Genomic DNA, 12,351 nt, shown 5'->3' with positions numbered 1-12,351 from the left:
CTTCTTTGTCTCAACATATATTTTTTCAGTGTCAGTGCATTGGGTTTTAAAGCCTTCACATTTGCATCAATTTACCAAAAGGACTTATCAAACGTGTATAAATATTTATGTGATATTTAATGAAACATTGCTTATTATAAGTCATTAGAAACAAACCAAGTTGTCCAACAGTGGGAAATAGTTAAATCATGAGTCATTCACTGCCTCATATCAGCAACTAGTTTTTTCAAGGAATTTCAATGATTTGGGAGAACACTCGTGGTAAGACTAAAAAAATATTTTTAATCGAAGTATAATCTCTATAATATAGAAATATACAAAACGTGATTAATAGGAAGATAAAAACATAACATTCCAGTGCATATGCTTCCAGACTTTTCCTACTGAAATATTTTTAACAGGCACTATCTTACTTTTCAAGTATAGCAACATGTATATATGTTTATATATTTATCTAGTGGCTCCCAAGGCATGTTAACTGTTTCTGTTAGTGCTTGAATTGTAAAATTCCAGGTCATTGTATTGGACTTTATACCATAGGTTCTAAGTTTCTGTAAGGAGCATGTATTCAGTCTAGAACTGTGAAAACTAAGAACAAATGAAGCAGAAGCCGGGTTTTGTCTGTTGTTGTCTGTAAGCTGGATTCTGCTCTGCTGAGATCACCCTGTTGATGGGAAAACCAGCAGGTGCTGAGGTCCAGAGGCCTCAAGCTGCCTGGGTTAGCTGGTGGCCACGGGCAGTTCTCCTCAGCTGTTGGGGCCTCTCCATGTCTTATTATTAAGGACCACCTGCAATAATGTAATTCGAACATTCTGTACGCTTGAAAGTGCCAAATACAAAATTTCATCGGAGACGTCAAGCTAATTTGTAGACAAGAAAATCAGGTGGAGAGAAGCACATAGTTGTTTGGATGTGGGTGTGTAAACCAGGCCACTGCTGAGATTGTACTTTGTTTTTCCAAATTTCCTGGAATCTGAACACAGCGGGACTTGTAAGACCAAACTCCTGGGCCATGAAATGCCAAGCTGGTTGGTATAAACAACCAAGCAAGTCATGGAGAAACAATACAAGGGGGTGGATAGTGAGCACACAGCCCACTTATAGGTTCTGATCTCTCAGGAAGGGGGCCTGGGGGTCCTTGGTGCTTGTTCCCTGATAGGCTATGGCAGCAAAGAGGGAATGAGGGAACAGTATAGGAAACAGTCCTCCATATTCAAAGCCGCCATGTATCTGCTCCTGGAGGGCCCTTTGACACAGCGAAGGGTACTTGTTCACTTCGTACTGGAGTTTGAAAATTTAGAGACACAAACCCGCCCCTCTGTACGATGTACAGGGCAGACTGCTTTTCCCAGTGAAAGAAACAAGCATCTAGAACTTAGTTCCTTGGCAGGGGCCATCGTATGGTGCTTATGAGCCCATCCATTGGAATTGCTGGGCCTGGGGGTGAGTCCTCCTCTCTTGCAAGCTGTGGGCCTTGGGCAAGTTACTCCAGAGCTACCGTTACCTGTAAAATGGGCATGATAATGATAAACATTCCACGAAAGTGCTGTGAGGATTAAACGTTGTAACACATGGGTTGTGCCTAGCCCAGTACCTGTTGCATAGTAGGCACTCCTAGTAGGTGAAACAGGTTTAGAATAATTTGTGGGTGAGATGATTGGTTTTTAAAGGGCATCTGTATAACCTGTGAGGTTGTGAACTAGAAAATGACCCAGGAGCCCTTCTCTGATATCCACATCCCTGCCCATGTGTGATTTTTAGAGCATCCTCCTCAAGTGGACTAAAGGCTTCAAGGCATCTGGCTGCGAGGGTGAGGACGTGGTTACACTGCTGAAGGAAGCCATCCACCGGCGAGAGGTGGGAGAGGCGTGACATGAGGCCCGAAGTGATCTGGGTGTTCAGAGCTGGGGGAAGTGTTAAGTGCAGTTGTGTTGGTCAAAGGGAGAGTTAACCTAGTTCTTCAGCAGTTGGTGAGTGTACGCTGTGTGTCAAGCCCTGCTCTTGGCAACTGGGGATTCAGGAACGCCCACAGAACGCTCTTGTTATATAAACAATCCCATGAGCTAATGTCAGGTGCTCTTGAGCTATGAAGGAAGATGAAGTTGGGTGAGGACAGAGTGAGTGGGCTGGGGAAGGGCAGTCTTTTAAACAGCATAACCAGGGAAGGTCTCTGAAGAGGTGATATTTGAGCAGAGAAAATGAGCCCTGCCTTATAAGCTTTAGATCCATTTAAATCTCCCTTGCAAGGGTCTGAAGGGAGAATATTGTGGTTCCTTTGTGGATTGGGATCTGCTGTTGCTCTCAGGAGTTTGACCTGGATGTGGTTGCTGTGGTGAATGACACAGTTGGGACTATGATGACCTGTGGCTATGAAGACCCTCACTGTGAAGTTGGCCTCATTGTTGGTAAGGACTCGGGGACACACAACCCAGGGTGGGAGGATGGCAAGTGCAGAGTGAGGCCCTGACTGACATCTCTTGATTGGCAGGCACGGGCAGCAATGCCTGCTACATGGAGGAGATGCGGAATGTTGAGCTGGTGGAAGGGGAAGAGGGGCGGATGTGTGTCAACATGGAGTGGGGGGCCTTCGGGGACAATGGATGCCTAGATGACTTCCGCACAGAATTTGATGCAGCTGTGGATGAACTTTCCCTCAACCCTGGCAAACAGAGGTAGGTACCCGACTGCATGTAGGCCCTGGTCTGTTCATCTCAGAGCTGAACAGTGATGAGTGATCTGGTCCTCCACAACAGCAAATCCCGGGACACTCATTCTCTTGAGATGTTAATAGAAGAGATTTCTTTGGAAAGGGCTTCTTGTCAAATACATCTGGAAAGTTCTGGGTTAAGTCCTTTTCCCCATGCTGGACTGTGATGCTCTTGAAGTCCAATTGGGAAAACAAATCACAACAGTTATGTTGCAAGGAGAATATCATATAGGGAACTGGTCACACAGGTTTTAGAGGGATGAAAAGACAAAAAGGGGATGCTTTTTGAGGAGCAGTTAGTACATGTAGCAATCAGCTCCTACCCTGAGGACTAGGAGAACAGGTGGGAGAGAGTATTAAAACCTAGATCTGGAACTTGAGGAAAAACAGACAGTTGAACCACCTGCTGCCATCAGGGTGAAGAAGCATTGCTGGGGTGAGGCAGATAGGAATAGGAAGCAATAGAAGCAAACTTCTTTCTCCTCCATCCATCCAGTATATAGCACCCTTTACTGTCATACTGGACAAGGGGGTAGCCCCAGCATCACAAAGCCCCTGGTATGGTGGGATCTCATTAGGAAGAGGTTGCACGTAGTGTTTCCTAACTAGATTAATCAGGGACCATACTTCTGCAGAATATACTTTGCAAAATATTTGTTTATAGTAGAGGTCACAGGCTAAAATGCCTCCAGGAGCCAGGCAGGCAACATAAATGAAAGAAACAGGCTGGAGTAAGACAAGATTGAATGATGATGGGGTTTTGGTTGAAACTGAGAACATTGACTTTTTAAAGGCACTAGGTAGAGCCAGAAGACCCTCATGCCATTGAGTAGTCATGTTTCGTTCTAGTGGCCAGAACAGGGGTCTCCAGCTGGCACTAGTTACTTGAGCAATAAGTGATTAGGCTGAAGAGAAAGCGTGCTAAATTCTCAGCAACGCAGGGGATTAAGACAGCATCTTACCCTTCTGGAAGTGTGGTGGGGTTTGGGTGTGCGTTCCTTCTTGAGGAGTTGGGAATAAGCCTTGGAAGGGAAATGAAACCACAAAATGGGGTCAATCTCAGGGAACCCCTTGGGCCTCAGGACACGTTTTACTGAAGGCTATGAGTCAGTATGTGTGGATGCCAGGAATCCTGCCTCAGTGAGTCAAATAGCATTTCCTTCCCACAAAGGGGAATTTGTATGCCTTCTACCTTCTAATGCGATGGGGGTGACGGAGCTGGTGTATCTCAGCACATCCCACCACCTTCCTTCTTAACCTCCATGAACATTACCTGCATTGCAGGTTCGAGAAAATGATCAGTGGCATGTACTTGGGCGAAATTGTTCGTAACATCCTCATCGATTTCACCAAACATGGGCTGCTCTTCCGTGGCCGCATCTCGGAGCGGCTCAAGACACGGGGAATCTTTGAAACCAAGTTCCTGTCTCAGATTGAGAGGTGAGAATTTAGGGCCTGGAATAGGATAGACTGTATATCCTCCTTTTCATGGACAGACAAGCTGGGATTTCCACAGTTCAAGTAAGATCAGGGTGTGGCTTACATAAAGGTCAGTTTAGTAGTTCACATGTTTGTATCTATATAGTGTTGTTTTAAAGTACGTTATGAACAGTTGGCATTTTAAGGGAAAATATATAATATTCTCAAGAAAAATCATGGTAAGCTGGATGAGCCTGTGCAAAGAAGTATTGTTGGGTTTTAGACCAATTTCAAAGGTAGAAAGAAATATAGCTGCTCATAGAATGTAAATTGGAACGCACGGAGGAAGATAACCCACTAAAGCACTTTATGCTTGGCAAAAGGGTTCTTCTTAACTGCTGGCTGCTGTAATAAGGCAACCAGGATTGAGTGAGGTTGGCATGTCAGGCAATGCAGAAACATGCCTTGTGGCGGCTCATTAAAGCAAAGCCTTCTTCCTCCAGTCTAATGGTGGAGAAGTCTGCTCCAAATTAGAATACTGAATTTCAGAGCCTTTTAAAAATTAATGCTGTGTCATTATTACTCTCATGCATATAGGAAAACAGGAACTGGTTGGCGTTCATGAGTGGGGCCCTAGGGCATCTGCACCAGTGAATAGAATATTGTTCTAGTTTGCATGTCTGTTTATTTTCTCCATATAGTTTTATTTATCTTTGTTTCATAAATAGGGCACAGGTAGATTTCAGACAACCCGGAGTGGGGGAGTAGAAATAGAACAGGCATTTAATGTTGGTGGGTGATGCCTGTTCTGCTGACCTGTGAACAATGAGAGGTTGGACAGGAAAGGGCTTTGCAACTGAAAACTGTCGCATACGAGCATCATCACTGTCTTTACTGTCAATATTTCCAGATAAGTGGAAAGCATGGACAGTGAATTTCCTTTTGTTTTGAGTGTCAGTTTTGTAGCAGCAGCGCTCTACCTTGCCTGGGCAAAGTGGCATAAGGAGCTGTTTCTTCGTGTTCTCTCTGTGAGGGTCAGTGAGATGAGCACTAGTTCCTGAACTGAGTTTAAGAATGGAACCACCTCTCAGGGGCAGTGGCTTTTACCCCCAGCTCTCAGAAGGCCAGGTCCCCCAGAACCACTTGTGATGAAGGAGCCAGGCCCTGGAGTGGCAGGCCACCATGCCCTCTAGGTATGTGACTGACCACTCACTGTCTCCTCCTGGCCCAGTGACTGCCTGGCCCTGCTGCAGGTCCGTGCCATCCTGCACCACTTAGGGCTTGAGAGCACCTGTGATGACAGCATCATTGTCAAGGAGGTGTGCACTGTGGTGGCGCGGCGGGCAGCCCAACTCTGTGGTGCAGGCATGGCCGCCGTGGTGGACAAAATACGAGAGAACCGTGGGCTGGACACCCTCAAAGTGACAGTGGGCGTGGATGGGACCCTCTACAAGCTACATCCTCAGTGAGTGCCTGATCTCCACTCTTCCTGCCCATCTTTCTCCCTCTTTCTCACCATTCTTTCCTTGCTTTCCTTTCTCTCTCTCTCTCTTTATTTTATGGCAAATTATCAGACGTTCCAAAGAGTGTATATAATATATATATATTATAGTTTAAAGATTAATAACTAGAAGTAGGTCTGTGTTTTACCACCCAGCTAGGAAGCCCCCTGTGAGCCCCTCCCAATTGCACCCTTCACTCCCCCCTACCATGAGTGAGTGCCGGGGTGATTAAGTCTATTGCTTTCTTTTCCCCCTCCATATATCTATGTATGCATCTACATTGTTTAGTTTTACTTAATTTTGAATTTACCATATGACATCTTTTCTTTTGTTGACTGGCTTTTCTCACACCACATTTATGGTTTTGAGATGCATCCACACTGAAGTCTGCAATCATAGTTAATTCATTTTCAAGGCTGTATAGCATACCTCTGAATGACTATACTATAATTTATTCTAATGGTGGATATTTGGGTTATTTCTAGGTTTTGACTATTACAAGCAGTGCTCCTGTCAACATTCTAGTAAATGTATGCCGGAACTCTGGATCAAGATTTTTTTCTACAGTCTAGGGTAGGGGTTGGCAGATTATAGCCACAAGTGTTTTTGTAACTAAAGTTTTACTGGAATACAGCCACACCCACTTGTTTATGTGCTGTCTATGGCTGCTTTCGGTTATAACAGCAGACCATATGACCTACAGAGCTCAAAATACCTATCGTCTGGCCCTCTGTAGAAGAAGTTTTCCACCCTCACCCGTGGTATGGAAGTACTGAATTCCCTTTTCTTTTTACTCTTTTTCCTGTCTTTCTCCATCTCTTCTCCCTTTTCTCCTCTCATCACTATTTCTCTTCTCCTTTCTTCCCTCACTTGCATATGTTGAATAAATTGTTTTAAAATTAGGAAGTGCCTCAGTCCCTCTCCCCTAGAAGCTCTTCAACTAAAAGTTAAAAGAATAGAGCTGTGCCCCTTGCCTGGACATGAGGTAGGATGGAGAGACTCATCGATTGAATTGTCACCTGCTGTCACCATGATTGTTTCAGGGAGATGAGAAACTTGCCCAGAGTCTACACAGTTAGTGAAAAGACTGGACCTTGAAAAGTTCCAAGTTTCTCTTGTTGATGATCAGTGTCATTGTGAAAATAGGAACCTCAGTCCCAAGTGAGGGTCAGAAGGGGGACAGAAGTCTAGCCACCAGCACTGGGGCTTGGTGTTAGGAGCCTCTGTTCTCAGCTCTGCAGATGGGGAGGAGCAACTTGTCCCTGCTCTGGTGGGGAGATGATGACGAACGTTTTCTTCCTCTAGTCCCATATCAGAAAGAATCTGTGATTTCTGTTCTCAACACACCCTCCTAAGTCTGCTCCTTTTGCCTTTAATGACATTTTGGGTTAGATATGAATCTGATATGAGTTAATACCTCTGGAAAATAATAGAATATCACACATGTGGCGCTTCATCCTTCCCTCCAGAGTTGATGAACAGGTTATATATACACTTCTGCAAGGTATGCTTGTGGCGTCCACGACTGTTGAACTTCTCTTTCACTGCTTAGTTTTAAGAACACAGCTTGCCAGAATCTCAGACTTTTGTCCTAGAGTTGAATCTTAGCTTCCCACTTGCCCACTGTGACATAGAATTTGGGCATGTTGCTGGTCTCTCCAAGTTTCAGTTTTCTGAAACACCATACATAATGTTTCATACATGGTAGCTGTCATCCTCTTTCCCATCTCAATTATTCCTGGGTTTCCAGCATCACTTCTTAGGGTCCCATCTCTGAGGACACAAGTCAATTGTGACTAAGGTATTTTTTCTGTCTTCTTCCCAACTTTTCCAGCTTTGCCAAAGTCATGCATGAGACGGTGAAGGACTTGGCTCCAAAATGTGATGTGTCCTTCCTGGAGTCGGAGGATGGCAGCGGGAAGGGGGCGGCTCTCATCACTGCTGTGGCCTGCCGCATCCGAGAGGCTGGACAGCGGTAGAGCCCCTGACATTGGAAGGACTTCCTCTGGTTTCCCTTCTTTCCTGCTTTAAATTATAAGTTGATCCCCTTGTGTCAGAGACAGACCCCTTGGCTTTTCCTTGGCAGAGAGGACCTTATTGGACTGGGTTTTGTCTCTGTCTACTCACTGTAGAGTTTGGTACCCAAGGCTTAGCCCTCCTGAGATAAATACAGTTTGAAGTAAGGATTTGTTCCCACTTGTCACAACCATTACCATGGGTTCTTTTAAAACTTGAAAAAAAATTTAACCTTTAGTAATCCCCCTGGCCAAATTCCATGTCCCTGTATAACCCTACAGGGTGGGGACACTAATGAAAAAATACGGTTGCTTCACCTTGGAGCCTGAACATGACATTTCTAGGTGGAGAGCATCCCCCAGCATGGAAGCTGATGCTATTTCTCCTCTCAGAGATCTGGGAGGTCTCCACTGACTTGAGCCTGATTCTCCCATAGGCTGGGAGGAGGGGCGGTAATGTAGGGGAAACCCATGGATAGCCATGTGGCAGCCCCTCTTCAACCTCATCTTTAAGCGTTTGCCTAGTGGGTTCCAGTGGATGCTGTTCCTGGAATCAAAGCATCCTGAGTCTGAGCAAGCAAAACCAAAGCTAAGAGTCCTGTGAGTGGGCTTGTTGTCACATCTCCTTGTGGGTTCACAAGTCATCCATAAGCAGTGGACCTTTGGGGGAGGGAAGACTTTTTGGTCTGTTTAAAAATTTTTTCCTGCAGAGGTGGAAACACTGTATTTTCATTTTAATTTATATTTGAAATTTATTTAGTTCATGAAGTACATCTGCTCCTTCATTTTGACACTGTACGTAACGGTCGGTTGTATGTAACGTATTTATATGTTAATTTGTTATGTCTGTAAATACACAGGGTCTCATTAGTAGATCAGTGTAGTTAAAGGATGGAAGATGAAGATACTGATTGGTTCCTAGAAATACCTCATTCATCTTCAGGAAAAGAAGGAAAGCCTCTTTAGGGTGAGCGAATGGCCAAGCAGCTCCTTGCCAGCTCCTTTCCCTGCAGACTCAGAAACTTGGAAGGTGGCTGGGGACAGAGTGAAGGAGGCTGGGGCTATGGATTGAAGAAACCACGCTAACTGGCTGCTCAGTCTAGGGACTTTCCTGGAGCCATATTACATGAGATGCTAACAAAGGAAACAGGAATCATTTCAAATAGACTCTGCTTAGAAATCTTCATCCTTAGGGCAGTTATTAGTATTTTAAACCTCTCTAACAATACAAAGGAAGCCACCAAAAACATTGAAAAAATTGTCTAATTGTTGATAGCAAACCGAACCAAAACAAACAATCAAACCAACGAAACTTCAGGGACAACACTTTTGGTGGATTTGTGCCCTCCTAGCAAAGTTCGCCTTCAATTTGTTTTGTAAATGTTCTACAAGAGGTGTTGTCCACAGACTTCCTTACACTGAGCTGTTTTTACAAGAAGTGTTTATTTCAAACTGCTTGGTACGGGGTTGGGGTGGTGGTGAGGGGAGACAAAACCTTCCTTACCCTGCTGTTTAGAGTGCAGTTAATTCTGAATCTGAAAGCCCACTTCTGCCCTAAAATGATCACACCCCCACACGTTAAACCTGAATACTTCATAATAAAGAGGGGATGGCCTTTTAACAATGTTGAGTAGGATACGAGGATCAAAACAGAAAAATGGAAAGACGCAACTCAGCAGCACCCAATTTTTGCACATTTATCAAACTTGTACTGGAACAGTGTCTAGATTTGTGTATCATTAAAGGATGCCCAAGAAATAGAAATGAACCTTAACTTTTAAACTTGAAAATTAGGCACCATCTATGAAATTGCACATTTCCAAAAGGTAGAGCTGTGTGTGTGGCTATTTAAGATGTGTCCTTGGTTTCCAAAAAGGAAAGCTGGAAAATGCAGTTTGAATGTTTGTGTTCCCACAGTTAGGTGACAGTTCCTTGCTGACGCTGCTTTGCCCGTGTAAATACATTGACTCTCAGTCTTGGACTGGGATGTGCTCAATAGCAGATCATCTCAAATCCTTGAGCCCTCAGTCTAGTGAAGATGTTGTCATGTACAATAAAGAGCTAGTTGAATTAACTGTGTGATGTTAACTATTAATAAATTTTAACATTTTTCAAAATATTCAGTGTGTGATTCGTGAGCATTTTTCAAGAGTGCAGTCATCTTTTGAGCATATTAGTACTTCCTGGCCCGTCTGAGTAGTTGATGAGTGTTTTGATTTTGACTATATGTGCTTGACAGGCATGTAGCTAACTCTTGGCCTTGACCCCAGATATTTCTCACTCCAGAAACACAGTCCCAATGGAACGGGAAGGTAGGTGACTTTTCCTAGGCCGTCTTTGAGCCCCTAGATCTCAAGCACCACTGAAGAACCACGACTGGCCCAGCAGTCTACTGGCTGAGATGTAGCAGAACCCTCAGAGACTCTGGGTAGTCTCCGTATAGGCATATGTGTTTCACATTCAGGATGTAAAGCCCTTACTTATATGAGCATCTAAAAAGCACTTGCCTCTGTCTTATCCTTACAGTCTTTCAACTGAAGGGGGAGGCAGATCAAGGCTAACAGAATGCTAGAGATAGCCAAAACACAAAATTCAACCTAGCTAGTGGTAAAGGAAAAGAAATTTAAATTAGACCCTATTTTTATGACTTCAAATTGCTGAGATTATAGGAGCATTCTCATATACTATTGGTGGAAATGCAAGGTATAATTATTTAGGAGGGAAATAGTCAATATCCATGTTTTGTGTAATTTTCTAGACATTTGTGCAGAGGAAGTACACATAGTTGGAGATCAAGATTTAGCTTTAACAGTACTGGCGACTGTATAACTTAAAATAACAAAATAGGGGAACTCCATACCGTGGGTCTGCCTACCTTGTACCAGGGTCCGGTCAGGAAGACAATCGACTCCAGTTATTTCGAACAGATTTTAACACAAGGACTTGGTTATGCAGGTGATAGGAGAGCTGAGAAGTCCCACAGTATAGAGGAGCAACCCAGAGATTAGCAACATCAAAAAAACCCACTTCTATCCCAACGGCTGGGCCAGATTCCGAAAGCTGGAACCACAGAGCTGGAGTGGGAGGTGGTTAGAAATACCTTGTCTTCTCCCTCCCACCCTCTAGTTTTCTGCAGTGTCTCCCGTTGACTGACCCTACCTGTGAGGCAGGGGAGGGTGGGACCTGGAGCTAAATAATAAGTGAGGTGCATGTACCCTGTAAAACCATTACCGTGTTACTGAAGGATATTTGGTATCATAGAAAATGTTGACAGTATGCTGAAAGTATGTTTCAAACACTATGGGGCTTTAGCCCCATTCCTCAGCAGCCGTCCGTCAGATTTCCCCACCTCTGCGACTTGGGCACCCCTGTGGGGCTCTGGAGCAGGCCACTCTGCTGGGCCTGCCAGCTTCAGCTGCCAGCTGCTCAGGGCAACTTTGGCAGCACCGCCCTCCTTAGGTCGCTGCTGCTCCATCACAGAGCCTCGGAGAAGAGCCCTCCCTTTTCCCAGTGGGGCTCCTGGGTGGACATAGACCCTTACTTCCCCATAGATTATAATACTGGACAAGATGCTCAGAAGGGAGTTTTCTCAGGTTTCTGCGCTCAGAGACCCTGAAAGCCTCTGGGTCACCCGTACTCATGGGTTTCCCACAGTCTTCTCCCTACCAAACTCCCACCTCCTCTGTAGGGCTCCTCACCACTGGGAAATCTATTTCCTGCACCCAGGTTGCTTCCAGCTTGGAAATAGCTTTTCCAGCCTCTGCCAGCCTGTCTTACCTTTCACTCCCTTCTTTGTTGCTTTGTTTTCATTTTTGGGGGGCACCAGGGGCAGAAGGCTAGATTACTCACACCCCGCCCCCCCTCAATTCAAGGCATTTTCTAGTCTTTGCAAGGAGCTTTCTCACTTTTTTATTTTCTTATTGCCTTTTATCCTCTTGTCCATTCTCCACTCACAAGTGGCAACCATGTTATTGTATTGATGTGCAGTTTATTTGTGTGTCTTTTGTGCATGCTTTTTTAAAATTAATTTTTATTGGAGTATAGTTGCTTTACAATGTTGTGTTAATTTCTACTGTACAGCAAAGTGAATCAGTTATACGTATACATATATCCCCTCTCTTTTGGATTTCCTTCCCTTTTAGGTCACCACAGAGCACTGAGTAGGGTTCCCTGAGTTATACAGTAGGTTCTCATTAGTTATCTATTTTATACATAGTATCAGTAGTGTATATGTCAATCCCAATCTCCCAATTCATCCCACCCCCCCACCTTTCCTCACGTCTCTACAGATGACCCAATTTCTTTCCTTTTTTTTTTTTTTTTTTTTGCGGTACGCGGGCCTCTCACTGTTGTGGCCTCTCCCGTTGCGGAGCACAGGCTCCAGCCGCGCAGGCTCAGCGGCCATGGCTCATGGGCCCAGCCACTCCGCGGCATGTGGGATCTTCCCAGACCGGGGCACGAACCCGTGTCCCCTGCATCGGGAGGCGGACTCTCAACCACTGTGCCACCAGGGAAGCCCTTCGTTCCTTTTTATGTGTGAGTAATATTCCATTGTATTATGTACCACATCTTCTTTATCCTTTCCTCTGTTGATGCTTTTTTAAATTTACAAAATGCTATGGCTAAAAATTGCTTTTTGCCTTTTTTTTTTTAAAGACTCATGGATGCCGCTTTGGGCATATCTGACTCTTTACTTGCAGTTATTGCA

At 44.6% G+C, this 12,351-nt stretch overlaps 1 protein-coding gene across 2 annotated transcripts in view; it reads left to right on the top strand.

Moving 5' to 3' along the window:
* Nucleotides 1-9,713, top strand: part of HK2 (hexokinase 2) — a 61,457-nt gene extending 51,744 nt beyond the window's left edge. For both annotated transcript variants that reach the window (XM_060309550.1, XM_030877680.2), the window contains 6 exons: nt 1,762-1,857; nt 2,306-2,405; nt 2,489-2,672; nt 3,992-4,147; nt 5,358-5,591; nt 7,463-9,713. In XM_060309550.1, the coding sequence (XP_060165533.1) occupies nt 1,762-1,857; nt 2,306-2,405; nt 2,489-2,672; nt 3,992-4,147; nt 5,358-5,591; nt 7,463-7,607 (915 nt within the window). In that variant the 3' untranslated portion in view covers nt 7,608-9,713. The remainder of the gene's footprint in view (nt 1-1,761; nt 1,858-2,305; nt 2,406-2,488; nt 2,673-3,991; nt 4,148-5,357; nt 5,592-7,462) is intronic.
* Nucleotides 9,714-12,351: the final 2,638 nt, after the last annotated feature.

The sequence above is a fragment of the Globicephala melas genome, chromosome 12 (assembly GCF_963455315.2).
Source record: "Globicephala melas chromosome 12, mGloMel1.2, whole genome shotgun sequence".
NCBI classification, from domain to species: domain Eukaryota; kingdom Metazoa; phylum Chordata; class Mammalia; order Artiodactyla; family Delphinidae; genus Globicephala; species Globicephala melas.
This window is presented reverse-complemented; position numbering and strand designations above follow the sequence as displayed.